Source organism: Notechis scutatus, chromosome 3, assembly GCF_049901735.1.
Source record: "Notechis scutatus isolate UNSWTSFEM ecotype Mainland chromosome 3, rNotScu1.2, whole genome shotgun sequence".
Lineage (NCBI taxonomy): Eukaryota > Metazoa > Chordata > Lepidosauria > Squamata > Elapidae > Notechis > Notechis scutatus.
Window position 1 is genome coordinate 71,682,427 of NC_142011.1, and position 17,300 is coordinate 71,699,726.

At 35.6% G+C, this 17,300-nt stretch overlaps 1 protein-coding gene across 7 annotated transcripts in view; it reads left to right on the forward strand.

Moving 5' to 3' along the window:
• Positions 1 to 17,300, forward strand: part of LRRC7 (leucine rich repeat containing 7) — a 197,538-nt gene that overhangs the window by 164,670 nt on the left and 15,568 nt on the right. For all 7 annotated transcript variants that reach the window (XR_015748611.1, XM_026665686.2, XM_026665685.2 and 4 more), the window contains 4 exons: positions 7,961 to 8,110; positions 11,746 to 11,865; positions 14,588 to 14,803; positions 16,942 to 17,034. Coding sequence is in view for 6 of the 7 variants with exons in the window: in XM_026665686.2 (XP_026521471.1) it covers positions 7,961 to 8,110; positions 11,746 to 11,865; positions 14,588 to 14,803; positions 16,942 to 17,034 (579 nt within the window). In the remaining variant the exon portion in view is untranslated. The remainder of the gene's footprint in view (positions 1 to 7,960; positions 8,111 to 11,745; positions 11,866 to 14,587; positions 14,804 to 16,941; positions 17,035 to 17,300) is intronic.

Genomic DNA, 17,300 nt, shown 5'->3' on the forward strand with positions numbered 1-17,300 from the left:
CAAAACAAAAATGATGTATATTTATGGCCCAGAAAGACTTTCGCTGAATAGGCACAATCCAAAATTCTGAAGGACATCCAGAGAAATCCATTAAAATCACTGAGTTTTTTTCTATGTTTATGAATAAGGCTATCTTTCATTGTACAGTGATAGATGTGCCACTCAGTCATGGCAGATTAATTGGTTGATTTCCTTACCCACGATAGAAGATCAATTACAGGAATTAATTACATGTTATAATAATAATACTTTATTTGCGGTCACAGACCAAAACACAAGTACAACAAAAGAAAAACAAGGGAAAATTAATTATGAACAATTGGTGACCAAAAACTTGACTCAGGGGAATTACAGCGTTCTTCTCTGATGGTTACAGCTCTTAAAAAAAAATGGAAACCAAAGAAGTGATATATGAGGAGCCATCCCCTAGACAATACAAGAACAAATTATTAACATTGGGTCTAGAAGGGTCTGTTTCAAGGAGAGACAGTAACTTAGATTTGCCAGCGTTATACATAGGGCAATGTAAAAGGACATGCTGCATAGTTTTAACCTCAGCTCTGTCACAGGGGCATAGCCGCTCGTTAATCGGGAGCCTCTTAAATCGCCCATCCAGTAGTGCTGAGGGCAGAACATTAAAGCGAGCTAGGGAGAAAGCTCTTCTATACTTGGGAATGGTTAGAGTGTAAAAATAGGAAGCCATCCTCAGTCCATAATATTAATTACATGTTGATGTTCTGACACCCAAGCCTTAACCCTTTGTATTTGGAAGTAAATTAACTGATTTAAGTTTAATTTAGAGTATATCTAGGTATATTTATGAACTTTACCTAAGTAAAAAAAAACTCAGAGTGAGCTAATTCTAAGTTACATTACAAATGTACATAAGAACAATGTTCTTAAGTAACAAATAACTGGTAGATGTACAGATTAACTCAATGAAAGTTGGTGTTTTTTGCACTAGGTAGACATAATTACAAGCCATTGTATTATTTGGAGCCATAATTAGGATGTTGGTGTTTACTCTTTGAATAAAATGCTTTATAGTAACTGAAATAGCAAGAAATAATTTAGAAGTTCTATATGTAGAGAAAGGAGCAGTATATCACATATGATTTAGGATTTTCTCTGACTCTATTTTTCACAGCTAATTCAGTCTGAACTTATAATTTCAGCACAACACTGTTGCAGGGAAAATTTCTCTGTCTTTCCTTTACTGATGTTTTCATTATGAAATGAATTCATTATTCCCAGGCCTATGGATTCCATGAAAAGTACAATCACTTATAACTTTTATCCACTGAGAGTAAAAGCAATAGAGATAAGCAGTTTTCAGTAGGATAACAGTTTGAAAGGATTAAAAAATACAATTTCTACCTGAAATATAACTTTTTAATTGTGTATAAGAAAAGGGAACATCTCAGGATGTTCTTAGAAATTTACACTGAACTACACTGAAAGAATTGCAGAACTGTTTTTTTTATCTTAAACTGCATTTTGTAGTTAAAGTGTAAAAAATATTTAAATGTTCAAAAAATGAGATTACACTAAATGTGTACATAAATGTGTATTACTTTTGATTTGTTGAAAGACCTATCTCTTTCATAGACTTTCTCAGAAATTTTTTTCATCAGCCTTTTAAAGCCTTACAATTTGCTTATTTGTTTTGTCTACTGTATACTGTTTTTTCTTCATCTAGATTGCCTTGATTATAGGTTAAATACGAAGAAGTTCATCTCTGTAGATTCTTGTAAAAGAAATGCAGAATTGAGATGAACAAATATGCCAGCAAAAATATTTGAATTATTTTGGAAAATGTGAATCATATAGTAGTCTATATGATTCATATTTTCCTTGTGCTCAAATTTTCTGTCATTTTTTCCTGTTCAGTTGTGTCTGATTTTTGGAAACTGCCTAGACAAGTTCCAGAAGTTTTCTTGGCAGGGATTTTCCAGAATTGGGTTGCCATTGCCTTCTTATAGGGCTGAGGAAAAATGACTGGCCTAAGACCACCCTACTGACTTTGTAACTAAGATGGGACTAGAACTCACAGGCTCCCAGGTTCTAGCCTGATGAACCACTACACCAAATTGTCTCTTGCCATAAAATTACTGTTACCCTAACCACTAAATGTATTTCATAATCTATTGCTGCATTTTGAATCTTTAAATAAGCAAAATGAAAAAGAATGAATGTCTGAAAGCAGTTCACAGTTTAGCTGTGATTCAGTAAGTGGTAAATTAACCATTCGGTTATAACAACTACTATGTGGAATACTGCATATGTGGAAAACAACTATCTCACAGAGCTTATTTTTAACTTATCTAGTTTTCATGGACAAAAGAAATATAAGCTGTTGATTTCTATAATCCTATGAGTGTAGAATTATGTTTTTGTAATTTCAGTGCTAAATCATCACAAAATTAAAAACTCAAAACTTGCATGGGTTTAATCTAGTTGAAAGTGTTTAGGAACTCACTAAAAGTTTAATCAAAGTGGTTTAATGTCAGTATCATTGGAATAGCCATATTGGAGAGTAGTTTAGAAAATGAAGTACTGATATCTTTACAGCAATTAAAAGTTTGGAAGTAGAAGTTTACAAAATCCAAACTCTGTCCCTTCACCTTCACTTTTCCATTTAGGATTACAAATGCATATTTCTACAACTAACACACAGTTGGAACTTTCTGCAAGAAAAAAAAACTGAATGTGAGTGAATAGGAGCAGAGAAGTGAAAAGTAATAGAAGCTATAAGTCACATGCCATAGTCACCTTTCACTAGGATAATCATCATGTGCTCTTTATGGAGCCTTCCTTGGAAAGCTACAACTGATACAAAATTCAACAGCCCAAACAAGGATGGACATCTTTATATGGAGCCTTCCTTGAGAGGCTACAACTGGTACAAAATTCAGCAGCCCAAACAAGGATGGACATCCTAATATAGTTGGCAGACAACATTGCTTTGGGAGCTAAGGCTACCATTTGGTTTCCAGGTGCAATTCAAGTTCCTGTCACCTTCAAGTTATTGTACCCTTAAGACCTTAGATTACTCCAGATCAAGTTATCTAAGTAACCACCTTCTGTATTTGTCTGCCTGTTATAATTAAACTGAACAGTCAAGTCCTGTCAGGCCCCATCTAATATGAGACTGTTATCTGATGGGACCTCAGAAGTGAACTTCTTCAATTGCCGCTCCCATTATTTTGGAATTCCCTCCTATGGAGTTCCTTTTTGCGCCTTCCATCCTGGGTTTCATAGACCTGATTGCTCCATATAGCACAGAAGATATATGAGTTGGAATTTTGCAGGCACATAATTCGTATAGTTACTACTAATTATTTTGAGGGCAATTTTGTCCATATTATAGATGTTCTTGTTTTTGAGAGAGTTGCCTTTTTATGCTTATCTTATTGGCAGAGGAATGAGCAGCATACCAACCGCTGCCCACCCCACAGCAGTGGAAAACTTGTCAAGTCTTCAAGATAGACCATGCATGCTAATGTATTTATTTATTTGTATCCCACCTTTTATTATTTTTACAAATAAGTTAAAATGGCAAACATATCCAGCATATCTTCCTCTTCCTATTTCCCCTATAACAAAAACTCTGTGAGGTAGGTAGGGCTAAGAGAAAGTGACTGGGCCAAGGTTACCCAGCTGTCTTTCATAGCTAAGATGGGACTTGAACTAACATTCCTTTTATTATAAGATTATAGAAACAGAATCTTTCAACTTTAAATGCGCTTTCCTTCTCTCTTCCTTTATCTTATCAGAAATAGGAAGCACTTTGTGTGAGACATTTCCTGAAGATACAGTTCTTCTCTGGACTCAAATTTCTTTTATCTAACTATAGTTATATCTCTTCCTCTGGTCCTCAAAGTTGTTCCTTGTATTCATTACATCAACAAGGAATTAAAATTATGTAAATGGCTAAATATGATAAGTAAATATTGCAGTATATCACTCGTACTATTCATATTTTTATGGACATGGAGCTGTATCCTTTGATAGAATAGCTTTCCTCTGAGATGAGAAGCATCATCTTTACTGTATGTATATATTTATTCATTAGATTTTTTTATCCCACCTTTATTACTTTAAAAGTAATTCAAAGCCGCGAACATACCTAGTACTCCTTCCTCCTCCTATTTTTTTCCACTACAATAATCATATGAGAGGTTGATTCGGCTGAGTCAGAGTGACTGACCTAAAGTCACCTATCTGGCTTTCATGCGCAAAGCAGGACTAGAATTCACAGGCTCCTGGTTTCTAGCCCATCACCTTAACCTTACACCAGACTGGCTGTCATATGCCACCTCATCACAAAAAAGTTTAAGATAATGATGTTATGATTTCAATTATATTTTTCATCACATTTGTTTTCCACATTGCTTGCCTGAAGTCTCTTGGTCCTTTTTTAAAAAAAGAAACTTATGTGCTTAAATAAGTGACTAAATTTTTAACCCACAATCAGTTATAATAAAGTTATTTTCCTATGCTCAAATTAATTGCAATCTCACATAGGAGCATGGAAGACAAGGAGATTAATAGTGGAAAAAATATAATTCAAAGTAGTTTCTCAAAAATGTGCTTCAATGAATCAAAGTTCATATTCTAATTCCTGGAAAAAGGGCATTAGTTTAGAGAACACAGAAAGAGAGCTCAGAATGCAAAAAGAAAAATGAATATTGTATTTCTTGAGGTTTGTTTTTTGTTTTTTTGTTTTGCTACATGCTGCTAAAAGGCTCAGATTTAAGATTGATGTCAATCCTAAATCTGAATGCTAGGGAAAAGCAAAGGAAAAAGAATTGGCTCTAGCAAGCTGTGAACATTATTCTTTGGTTAGTTTGTTTTATTTTTCTTTTAATGTGCATATGAATGAATATAATTTGGCATTTCTGTTTCTTTTAAAAAGAAGAGATATTGCTATATAAATATGACATTAGATAGAAGGCTTTTAGCAGTACTTAAAATTTCTATGTGATGCTGTCATCCTGGGTACATGTCTAGAGGTTAGTGGTTAAGGGGAGGAATGCACTGAATCCTCACCGGAATTGTGGATATTTGCACCTAGGCCCTTCCTCTATCTATCTATCAAGGACCTTGACCAGAGATGATATTCAGCAGGTTCTGACCAGTTCTGGAGAACCGGTAGCGGAAATTTTTAGTAGTTCGGAGAATCAGCAAATACCACCTCTGACTGGCCCCGCCACCATCTATTCTCTGCCTCCCAAGTCCCAACTGATTGGCTGGGTCTCCTTTTGTTGCCCTGCACAAGAGAACGGAGCTGGAAAGCAGGTTAGTGGGGTGGGGAGCAGAGGTGGTATTCAGCAGGTTCTGACCAGTTCTGGAGAACCGGTAGTGGAAATTTTGAGTAGTTCAGAGAACTGGCAAATACCATCTCTGATTGGCCCCGCCCCCATTTATTCTCTGTCTCTTGAGTCCCAGCTGATTGGCTGGGTCTTCTTTTGTTGCCCTGCACAGGAGAACAGAGCTGAAAAGCAGGTTAGTGGGGTGGGGAGGGAATGGGGATTTTGCAGTATCCTTCCCCTGCCACGCCCACCAAGCCACACCCACAGAACCGGTAGTAAAAAAATTCAACCCCCCGCCTTGACACATATTCATCTTGTGCATCAGTTGCACTCAATCCTAGATTGGAAGACCCTTTGGATACGGGTAGTCCTCAATATACAGCCGTTCGTTCAGAGACTGTTCAAAGTTGCAATAGCACTGAAAAAAATGACTTATGATCAGTTTTCACGCTTACAACCAGTTTTTACACAACCATTGCAGCATCTCCATGGTCACGTAGTCGAACTTCAGGTACTTGACAACTGGCATGTATTTATGAAAATTGCCTTGTCCTGGAGTCATGCGATCATCATTTGTAACCCACCCATCTGGCTTCTAACAAGCAAAGTTAATGTGGGCAGCCAGATGTGCTAACAAATACATGACTTACTTAACAACTGCAGTGATTCATTTAATAACTGTGGCAACAAGGGTTGTAAAATGGGGCACAACACATTTAACAACTGCCTTGCTTAACAACAGAAATTTTGGACTCAGTAGTAGTTGTTAGTGGAGGACTACCTGTAATCCTGCCCTAATCACCTGACAAATAGACTAATCCAAAATATTGGACATGGGACTGCTTATACATACTTTAAATAAATAAAAACATATGTACATATATACATAGCATTGGAAACTTACAGCTGGTCCAGGATGCAGCAGTACATGCAGAAATGGACTGCTTTCTGGAGTTATACTGGCTACCAGGTGAACTGGCTTCGGGGATTGCCTATGGACACCAAGAAAGATGCAGCTGCTTTAAAGAGCTGCCAATACATGTTAGATAAGCACCTCCTCATGGTCCAAATCACCTTTTCTTCTCAATATTACTAGGCATACCTTTCCCTATACACTAAGATAACATTAGCATTTGATTATATTTCAGCTGTCAGACAAGAATTCTCTTATGTGTCAGCATTTCTGCCTATTACTATTTAGTACAGGTAGTCCTTGACTTATGACTGGTCACTTAGCAACTGTTTGAAGTTATGATGGACCACACTAGGAGTACCTATGACCCAGATTCAAAGTTGCCAAACCACGTGCATGTGATCACAGTTTGGGCACTCAGCAACTGGCCCTCCTTTATGGCTGTTTGCCACATCCTAAAGTCACATGACCACAGAGGTGGTATTCAGCAGATTCTGACCAGTTCTGGAGAACCAGTAGCGGAAATTTTGAGCAGTTTGGAGAACTAGTAAATACCACCTCTGACTGGAGATTTTACAGTATCCTTCCCCTGCCAGGCCCACCAAGCCACGCCCACAGAACCGGTAATAAAATTTTTTGAATCCCACTACTGCATGACTGCATTTTTCAATAGTTGTGTTGAAAACCAGCATTTCTGGTTTTTGGTAAAACCAGCCATAGTGAATCATTGGTTTGCTTAATGATCACAGTGTTCACTTGTCAACCTCAGTGTTTGCTTAATGACTGTAGGCGTCACTTAATGACTGTGGTAGTCACTAAACAACACTGCAAAAAAAGGTTGTAAAATCAGGTTGGTAATGTGGGTGGCTAATTTATGACCAGCACAACTTATGACTGTGATGACCTCCATTATAATAATTAGAGGATTACCTGCATATGTTAAATCAGTGTCATCTGTTTGGAGACCTAATGGGAATGGAGTAAGTTAGGATCTCTGTCATTTGTCTAAATTAAATTCTAGGTAATATATAATGCATAATCTCTTGCCAGTATGTATTTGTCATACTTGACACAGAAATAATATACTGTACATTCCAATATATAGCAGTATGTTGAGTAAAATCAATTTTAAGATACAGCTTGTGAGCAAGTTTAATAAATGTTGTCTTGTGTTCTGTGTGAAATTCAATTCTTGGGATTACTGAGCAACTAATATCTCAGTTGTGAAAAATTCAAATATCCAGCCTCATCATGTTTTGGTGTGGTTAAGCATATTCACAAACAAGTATTATTTTATTTGCCTTTAAAACTTTTTTTCTTCCCCCAAATTTGGTGGTTCGATTTTTCTTTCTCAGAGTGCTCGGGACCTCCTGCATTTTCTTTCCAATTTATTTAGTTTCTGAGATGATACATGATATTTTATTGTAAAGAGGTAAATAAAGCACCTCAGTGTTTCCTTCCTCACAAAGTTAACTTGGTTTTGTATATTAACTATGATTTAGAGACCATTGGTATGAAGTTTGCTTTTTTATGTCAGTGTCTTTTTATGGTACTGTAACCATTTTATGTACAACTAGCACTCCCTGTGCTTCTGTCTTATAGTGCATGCATAAATAAGCTCCTTATTTCTTGGTATTGTTTGTTTGCTTTAATTGAGACTATGTGCAGTATGTTTTCTGAATAAGCATGTGTGTTCATATCTCGTCACGTGATTGTTATTTCCTCTACTCAGACTGCTGCTTATAAACACAACACTGTTAACCTTGGCATGCTGCGCTCTGGAGGTTTGTCAGCAATGCATGCGGGCAGAAGCATGACATTAAACTTGCAGACTAAATCTAAATTTGAAAGCCAAATGCATCAAGAGCTACCTCTACCGAAAGTAAGTATGAGATAGCTTTCACATATCAAAGTCTCCATAATAAATACTCCTCCATACCATCTCCCGTTTTAGCTCATTTCTATTATTCATGCTTGTATTCCAAAAGCGACCCAAAAAGTGAAGTTAAACCTAATTTGCCCCTGTGACCTCTCTTCTTCTCCAAGTAATTTGGCTCACCACATCTTTGTCATGCTGCTTTCTGCTCTTCTCTTGCAGACTGATGTACAGAACTCCATATGTTAACCAGAAAAATCAAAGAGTTATGTATGTTTCATGTTGTCAATGTTTAGAGATGTCAGGGGCATTAGTACCATTCATATACCTAAAGTTACTACCAAAGGTTCATTACAAATTCATTTAATTTAAGGTAGCATTTCAGTATTCAAAATCTACAGACACTAGATTCCTGATTAAGAGTAGCTTACAACTTTAACTCAAGAGAAATGTCAGATGTATGTCCTGCTCACATCTTTTACTGTATTTGTGTGTTTCTGTATGTAAACTGTTGTAGAGTTAGCTATATGTTGCATCTAACCCCATGTGTATTTAAAAATCCAGATGGGTTATATCCCACAACATTTTACAGAAAGTTCTGAATAAAGTTCAAATTAATTCAGTCAGTTTCTTTGGCAGAAAGAAATAGGCTCCTGATTTTGTAAGTGGTATTCTAAAATATAAGATTCAAAATACTTTTCACTTGTTCAAGTTAAATGCGCACAAATGGGCAAAAGATGTTCTGAACAGAGGATATGAATTAACTAAACCAAATTATAAAGTATTCTTTTTGTACCTGTATCCTGACACTGGACAAAATTACGCAAGTAATGGGACTTGCATCATGATATCGCAATGCACATTTTGATCCTTATCCACTTTGCATCACTGCAGTTACTTATGATATTGATCCCTCTCTTTGTGCTTTCTAGAATTAGCAACATTAATAATATACTTTCATTTTATTTCTTTTCTTTTTTAAAGAACTACCTGTTGTCAGCAGGTGCATGGTTTTTTCTCTCTCAGTGTATGAAAGGGGGTTGGACATCACTGAAACAAGCTAGTGGGTCTTGGCATTGAAATAACTATAATACTTCAATTTTCCCCATTGATATATATATATCTTCTTTTTTATCATTGAGCTGATTTTGCATTTCTACCTATGAACTTGAAATTGGAATAATTGTTCCTTAAATTTAACTGTTTGGGTATGCCGTGTAAGAATGCATATATCCCATTACAAGCTCTTGTTTACCCACTTAAAATGAAATTGGATGTCGTTATTCCTAAATACAGTCACTGATTCATGCCAGACTGTATTGCTTAAGGCATGTTCCCAAACATACAGTGAGATGTTCTAGAATAATGGCATAGGATTTGCTTTGGATTAGAAATTTACTAGAATCTTTACAGGATTTGACTTATTTATGATTCCTGTCCCCACCTTGAAAGTATAAAATATGTGCATATTTATTTGCCTTGGCCTAGTAAGTCTAATAATGCCAAGAATATTTATAACAAAAGAAAGGAAATGAGTGAGTTATTAAAAAGCATTTGATTGCTTCTTTACAAGCAATCAAAATATGCATAATAAGATGTTTTGGTAAAACTATGAGTAGTTTAAACTAATCATTAATTTCAATTGTCTGTTGATCTTCCTGTGAACTGGACATTCCTTGATTAAAAAGTTCATTTAATAAAATGGCGATCAAGTCTCCATGTAAAATTCTCTAATGAAAATTTATTCATTAAAGATTCATTAAAGTTAGGAAAAATTTAAAGGCATTTTTAAAAAGTATTACAAAATTTTCAAACTAAAGCAGTTGTATCTTTTCAAGGTTCATTTGGTTGGCAGTTTCTACCAATGTGTAGTTTCTTAATTAAATATTTTACAAAGAATCACTGGGAGACTTTTTTTCTGATATGTAAAATTCTACTGCAAAAAAAGTTTGACTCTGGTAAAGTTCATTCAGTTCTTTTATGATGTTTTTAATCAGGAGTATATGATTATTTTTCCTATGATTATTTTATCATTCTGAACTTTATGTTTTCATATAGACAAATGCAGTAAAAGGTCAGTATATCTGACTCCGAATGCTTTTATTTTCTGGACATTAGAAACATTATACTATATTACAGTAACAGTATTAAGGTTCTGCAAGATGGTTGTTTCCTTGGTACATCTAAAATTAATAACTCAATCTTTAAATACAGAAATTATTCACTATCATAATGGATGTCATATAATCTCTTTTTCTAAAATTCTTCCTCTACTTAAACCAGTCCTTTCATATTTCTAACATAAAAGTTACTATGGGACCACAAAGATTATATTGTTATGGTAGTCCACAGCTTACAAGAGTTCATTTAGTGACCAAAGTTACAACTGAAAAAAAGTGATTTAATGACCATTTGTCAGGTTTCCAAGTGATGAAATCCATTTAAAAAGAAAAATGCAAAGTCCATCTTCAAAAAGATTTATTTAGGAAAGAATCAAATTAGCAAAGTCCATGGTAATTCTGGATCTGACACAACCTGGAATTACCCCACAATATTACAAGTTAGAAACAATGCCCATAAGTCACATTCTCCAATAGAAGTAATTTAATGTTGCTTGATGTCATAAATCTCCACCTCAAGGGACCTTAGCAAGAACAGCTCGTTTCCCATGGGAAGAAAGATCATCTAGCCAAAACATCTCTCTTTATCTCCACTCCTCCCCCCTTAGGAATGTGTCAAGCCCGAAACCCTTCCCCCCATGACTACCACAGAGAAAGTAAGAAAAAGAATATATACTAAGACTAACTAAAATGGCTACACTTATGTCAATTTCGGGCTTGACACCATTTTTCACAGTTACGACCTTTACAGCATCCCCAGGGTCATGTGATCAAAATTCAGATGCTTGTCAACTGATTCATATTTATGACCGTTGTTGCGTCCCAAGGTCATGCGATAACCTTTTGCAAACTTCTGACAAGAAAAATTAATGGGGAAGCCACATTCTCTTATCAACCAAATTACTAACTTATCAACTGCAGTGATTCACTTAACAATTGAGGCAAGAGAGATCATAAAATCAGGCAAAACTCATTTAAAAATGTCTCACTTAACAAATTTTGGTTCAGTTGTGATCATAAACTGAAGACTACCTGTTTAATCCTTATTTACTTATTTATTCATTCATTCATTTATCTGTCACCAAGCTCACTGATACAGTGACATTGGGCATCTTAAAATAATTATAGATGCATTCTAACATTAAATTTTGGATGGGAGAAAAAATGTGATCATTTTTTTACATTCGGATAGTATGAATGCCTGTTATAAAGTATTTAGAAATAGAAGCCAAGCCTTTTATCTTAAACATATGTAAACAGTGGTAATATTCTGATATTGGAATCTTTTACATATTCTTTGGAAGTCCATTAAGGTCTTTGTTCAATTTTTAGCAACCTATAAAAGTACATTATCTTTAATACATGTATCTAAGTACATATATATTGATATTTATGTGTGTGCATAATTAGTAAACTCCAAGATATGTATTGTGTCTACACAGTTATAAAGTAACTGTTAGTAAATCAAAAAGAGTTGCTTGCATTGCTCTGACTAAGTAATTATCAATATTTTAAAAATAGACCCCATCACAACAAAGCAGCATTTTAGACAATGGACAGGAAGATATTTCTTCTGGCAACCAATGGAATCCATATCCCCTTGGAAGGCGAGATGTACCACCAGAAACTGTCGCTAAAAAGGTAACATATATCACAAACAATGAATGCTGAAATTATAAAAATGTATTAACTTAATCTGATACTTGCCAGTGATCTCAAAATGAAAAATGAGAATCTAGGAACTGATTATAGTGTCATGAGCTTTCTCCACTGCACATTTTTCAGTTGGATTTAAACATGGTTAAATATTATATTGTCACTTGCATTAATTCCATCTTGGCCATGGTTTGAAATTAGAATTCAACATGGTGAATGAATTCAAATTAAAGTGTTTAACATTAATCGTAGCCCTGATACAATAACCACACTAAGCTAAATCTGTAACATTTGTTACCAGAAAGCAATATGATAACTAATTTAGGTGGCTTGAAGAGTACACTGGATAAATTGTTAAGAAAATATCTGTCAAGGACCAGTCACGTCACCCGGGGTGGGATTCAAATTTCTTAACAACCGGTTATGTGGGCATGGCCTAATTTGTGGGTGTAGCTTGGTGGTCATGTGACTGGGTGGGCATGGCTTGTTTGTTAATATTTATGTAAATATTGATTTTTTATTTTAAAAAAGAGCAACTTTTACCTAAAATCAGGCAAAGCAGGCAGGCAGATTGAGTTGCTCCCAGAATCACAGATTCACTTAGAGATCTACCAATCTGCTACCTGAGTCTGCCTCATAAAATTTGCTTGCAAGCAAACTCATTAAATTTGTTAGTAAGCAAACTCACAAAATGAATTCACAACACATCATTATGTAAATATTGATTTTTTTTATTAAAAAGGGGCAACTTTTATCCAAAATCAGGCAAAGTAGGCAGGCAGATTGAGTTGCTCCCAGAATCACAGATTCACTTAGAGATCTATCATTCTGCAATTTGCTATCTGAGTCTGCACTGAAAATAGAAGCTTCAGTCCTAAGGAAGGTTCAGCTCTGCTTTTAGATTAGCTAGAAAGCAAGAAATCCAAGGATTTCTTGCTTTCTAGCTAATCTAAATCTCCTGGCACAGCTGATAGTTGGGACAGCTGATGGTCAGAAAATAAAAGGAAAAATAGCAACTTACCAAAAATTAGGCTAACACAGGCAAGTTGGATGGCGGGGATGCCAGGTAAGGAGTGAATGGGTGGGGAGTGGAGGGAGGTGCCAGCCAGTTGTGCAATTTGCCAGTTCTCCAAACTGGGCAGAATCATAACAACCAGTTCTATAGAACCGGACCGACCAGGTAGAATCCCACCCCTGATGTCACCACATTAGGAATAACATGTCTCCAAATAGAAGTTGCAAGGGAACAGTAATAGGAGAATTTCCTGCTTTCAAGGAATGACTTTGAGAAAAAGATGCTGGAAGATGATGGGTCTGGCCTAATCATAATACATATTCCTGTGTATGGATGTGAAATGGGAAGGTACATTTAAAGAAAGGGATTTGGAAAGAAAGCTCACGATTTATTTCATCCTTTTCTAATTTCATAACTAATCATAATCATGATTACTAGCATTTACATTTTTATTTATGCTGTTTATTAATTTATTAGTCCCATGACATAATCTATTCAATACAATATTTGTTATACTATTTGACAATAATTTGAAAAGTAGTGTCAATTAAAGAGTGCAAGTTTGCACATAGAATTATTTAGTAAAAGAATACAGACAGTATAAATAAGATCAGTGGAAACAATAAAAGGTATTCTTTCAATCAGACTATTTCACTTTGTTTTTCTGGGAAAAAAGGATTTTATATCATTTATTCAATAGATTCTATCAGGATATCTAAATTAAAGTAAAATAAAGATTTGCAAAATGAATTATTAAACAGGTGAGAAAATGAATTGAAAAAATTATTTAGCACGCAATATTAGCAGAGCTTATTTCTTCTCATTGCATTTGACCCAGAGTAACTTATTTCTGCTTTACTAGCTAAAAATGTCAAATGTACAGACCATCTAACTTCAAAATCTTTTTAAAAAGTTAAACTTAGAATGCACACTCAAAACAAATTAAAATTCCTAGTAATTCAAATGTAAGCCAGATATCTTCCAGAATTTACATTATTCAAAAATGGTACTTCAAGTTTTAAAATCAAAATTTCATAATAACCCTTTTATGTATTATTAATTATCTTTATAAAATCCTGATTTCCAGACTTGCAGCACCATATATGAATATTGCATGAAATAATTCATGAAAGGTAAAATGATCCTAATTGTATTGATATGTGTGATATACAGGTAGTCCTTGTTTACCAACTGCTTGTTCAGTATCTATCCAAAGTTAGAATGGCCCCAAAAGTAGGTTTATGACCGATCTTTCAACTTGTAGACATTGCAGTATTCCTCACACATTCAGGCGCTTGGCAACTGGTGCACATTTACAATGGTCACATTTAGAATAGTCACAGCATCCCACAGTCATATGATCACCTTTTATGGCCTTCACAGCCATTAATAGGGAAGCTGGCATGAAAAAGTCACAGTCACATGATATCACACAAATATTTTCATGGAACAATGGTAAAAATATCAGTTTTCTTGAGGGGAAATGAACACATTAGTAAAAACAGCTTCAAGTGTAGTTGAATGTTTTAAATGAATAAATGCATGACACTATTTTTAATTATAGCTATTTGCAACTAGAGTTAACACTTGACCTTTGAAGACTAAGATAAGATTTGTATTACTATAAAATTTCATGTATTGCTTTTTGTGATTGTACACATTATTGGCCTAATGGATTGATATTATACACAGGCAGGTAGCCATATTCAGACTCTGATGGGATCACAAAGTCTACAGCATCGTAGTCGAGAGCAGCCATATGAGGGCAACATGAACAAAGTAACAATCCAGCAGTATCAGCCACCATTGCCAATACAGATCCCATCTCAGAGCTCTCGGGCACCACAAGCAGGGAGGTGTGTCATCCAAACTAAAGGGCAGAGGAGTATGGATGGTTATCCAGAACAGGTGAGTGTGTTGCAGAATACCATGTGGGTAAAAGAATTGTTAAAAGAATTTGAGGGAAGGTCAAAGTGATATATCACAGAGAAGTTTCACACCAAGGATCTGGTTGAGGACGCAACCTTTGTCTAGCTTTCTTTAACAAGAAATTCAAGGTTAGCACTGAACACTGTGCAAGCACAGTTTCTGAAAGTAATGTGTAAAACTCCTTCAGAAATCTAGAATATTATTTGCAATTCTGATAGGGTTTTACACATTCCAAAGTAAATCCTCCAAACCAGCACTTCTTTTAGTTCAGAAGATTGTGTTTTTTCCCCTGCAAATTGCTGAACCTCAAAAAAGAAAAGCCCTGGAACAGGTTTTGAAATGCTTCATTAGGGAAAGGAATGTTCCAGAGTTTTAAGAATGTTGAGTTTTGTACTTCCTTTGCTCTTAATGGCTAAGAATTTTGTATTTCTCTACATTGTATGTATTTCTAGCTTTCATTAAAGAAATAAGGATGATTCAATTCAATTCAAACCTTTATTGTCAGAGTACAACATGTGTACAATGAGATTGGCTGAGCCTCCCTTCGTGCACAATACAATTCACAGTGAAGACAGAAAATCCCTAACCCAGTGAATCCTACTAACAAACACACAATCCTATTGTACTATGTGAACTTATTGCACGTCGCACTGGCCCCGCAAGTCAGTCGTACTATGTTGTTGTAAGGTTATTTCCATTCAGGAGTCTGACAGCCCACGCATAAAAACTATTTTTCAGCCTGTTTGTGCAGTTGCCTATGCTTCTATATCTACTTCCCAATGGTAAGACAATAAAGAAGTGCTGACCAGGGTGTGAGTCCTCCCTGATGATTTTCCTCACTCTTCTAAGACAACGAGCCCTAGCAATGTCATCTAGTGATTTCAGGGGACAGCCCACAATATTGTGTGCTAGGCTCACCACCTTCTGTAGTGTCTTTCCATCGCGGCTATCAAGCCAGCATACCACACCGTAATGCAGTGAGTGAGGATGCTTTCTATTGTGGACCAGTAAAAGGAGGTTATCAGTTGTTGTTCCACTTTGTTTTTTCTCAAGATCCTGAAAAAGTAGGCCTCTGTTGGGTCTTTCTGGCCATCTGGGTTGTGTTGATTTTCCAGGTGAGATCTTTACTGAGGTAGACTTCCAGGAATTTAAAGGAAGAAACTCTCTCCACACAGCCCCCCTCGATATAAAGAGGGACAGGTTCCCCTCTCTTCTTCTGAAGTCTAACGCCATCTCCTTTGTCTTGCTGATTTCAGGTGCAGGTTGTTTTGTAAGCACCAGATGGATAATTTTTGAACCTCCCCCCATATGCTGTTTCGTCTCCACCTGTAATGAGACCCAGTATACATATACATACATACATACATACATACATACATACATATATGTATATGTATATGTATATGTGTATGTATGTATGTATGTATGTATGTATGTATGTATGGTATTCAGCTTTGTTCAGGTATTTTCCTACATCATTATAGTTGTGCTTTTAAAGTTGTAGCAACGTTTTGGCAGAATCTCATCTGCCATCATCAGGCTTCTGTATAGTATTCATCTGACGAGTACTATACAGAAGCCTAATGATGGCAGATGAGATTCTGCCAAAACGTTGCTACAACTTTAAAAGCACAACTATAATGACATGGGAAAATACCCTAACAAAGCTGAATACCATACATATAATACCCGCGAAAACTTAAGAAAATATATATATATATGGTATTCAGCTCTGTTCGGGTATTTTCCCATGTCATTATACCCGAACAGAGCTGAATACCATACATATAAATACCAGCGAAAACTTAAGAAAATATATATATATGGCCATTTGGCCATCATATATATATATATATATATAATCATCCTTATTTCTTTAATGAAAGCTAGAAATACATAGTGTAGAGAAATACAGAAATCTTAGCCATCTCTCTCTCTCTCTCTCTCTCTTTCAATGCACAGAATTATTCTAGGAATAATATTTTCTGAAATGATGAATAAAGTCACCAAAATCAGTCTTACTAAAGTAATTACAGCACAATATTGAGTGCAGCACTTATACTTATTATCGGCATAATGCAAGAATACAGTCATAACTCTGTATCTTTTATATATAGTTTTGTGTAAGGATAGAGAAGAATCCAGGACTTGGATTTAGTATCAGTGGAGGAATAAGCGGCCAAGGAAATCCATTCAAACCTTCTGATAAGGTAATAAATTGCATTTTCAAAAATTTAAGAGTTTTCAATAGCAATAGCAGTTAAACTTATATACCACTTTACAGCCCTCTCTAAGCAGTTTACAGAGTTAGTATATTGCCCCCAACAATTTGGGTCCTTATTTTACTCACCTCAGAAGGATGGAAGGCTGAATCAACCTTCAGCCTGGTGAGATTTGAACTGCCAAATTGCAAGCAGGCAGCAGAAGTAGCCTGTGGTACTGCACTCTAACCACTGCGCCACCACAGCCCAATCTT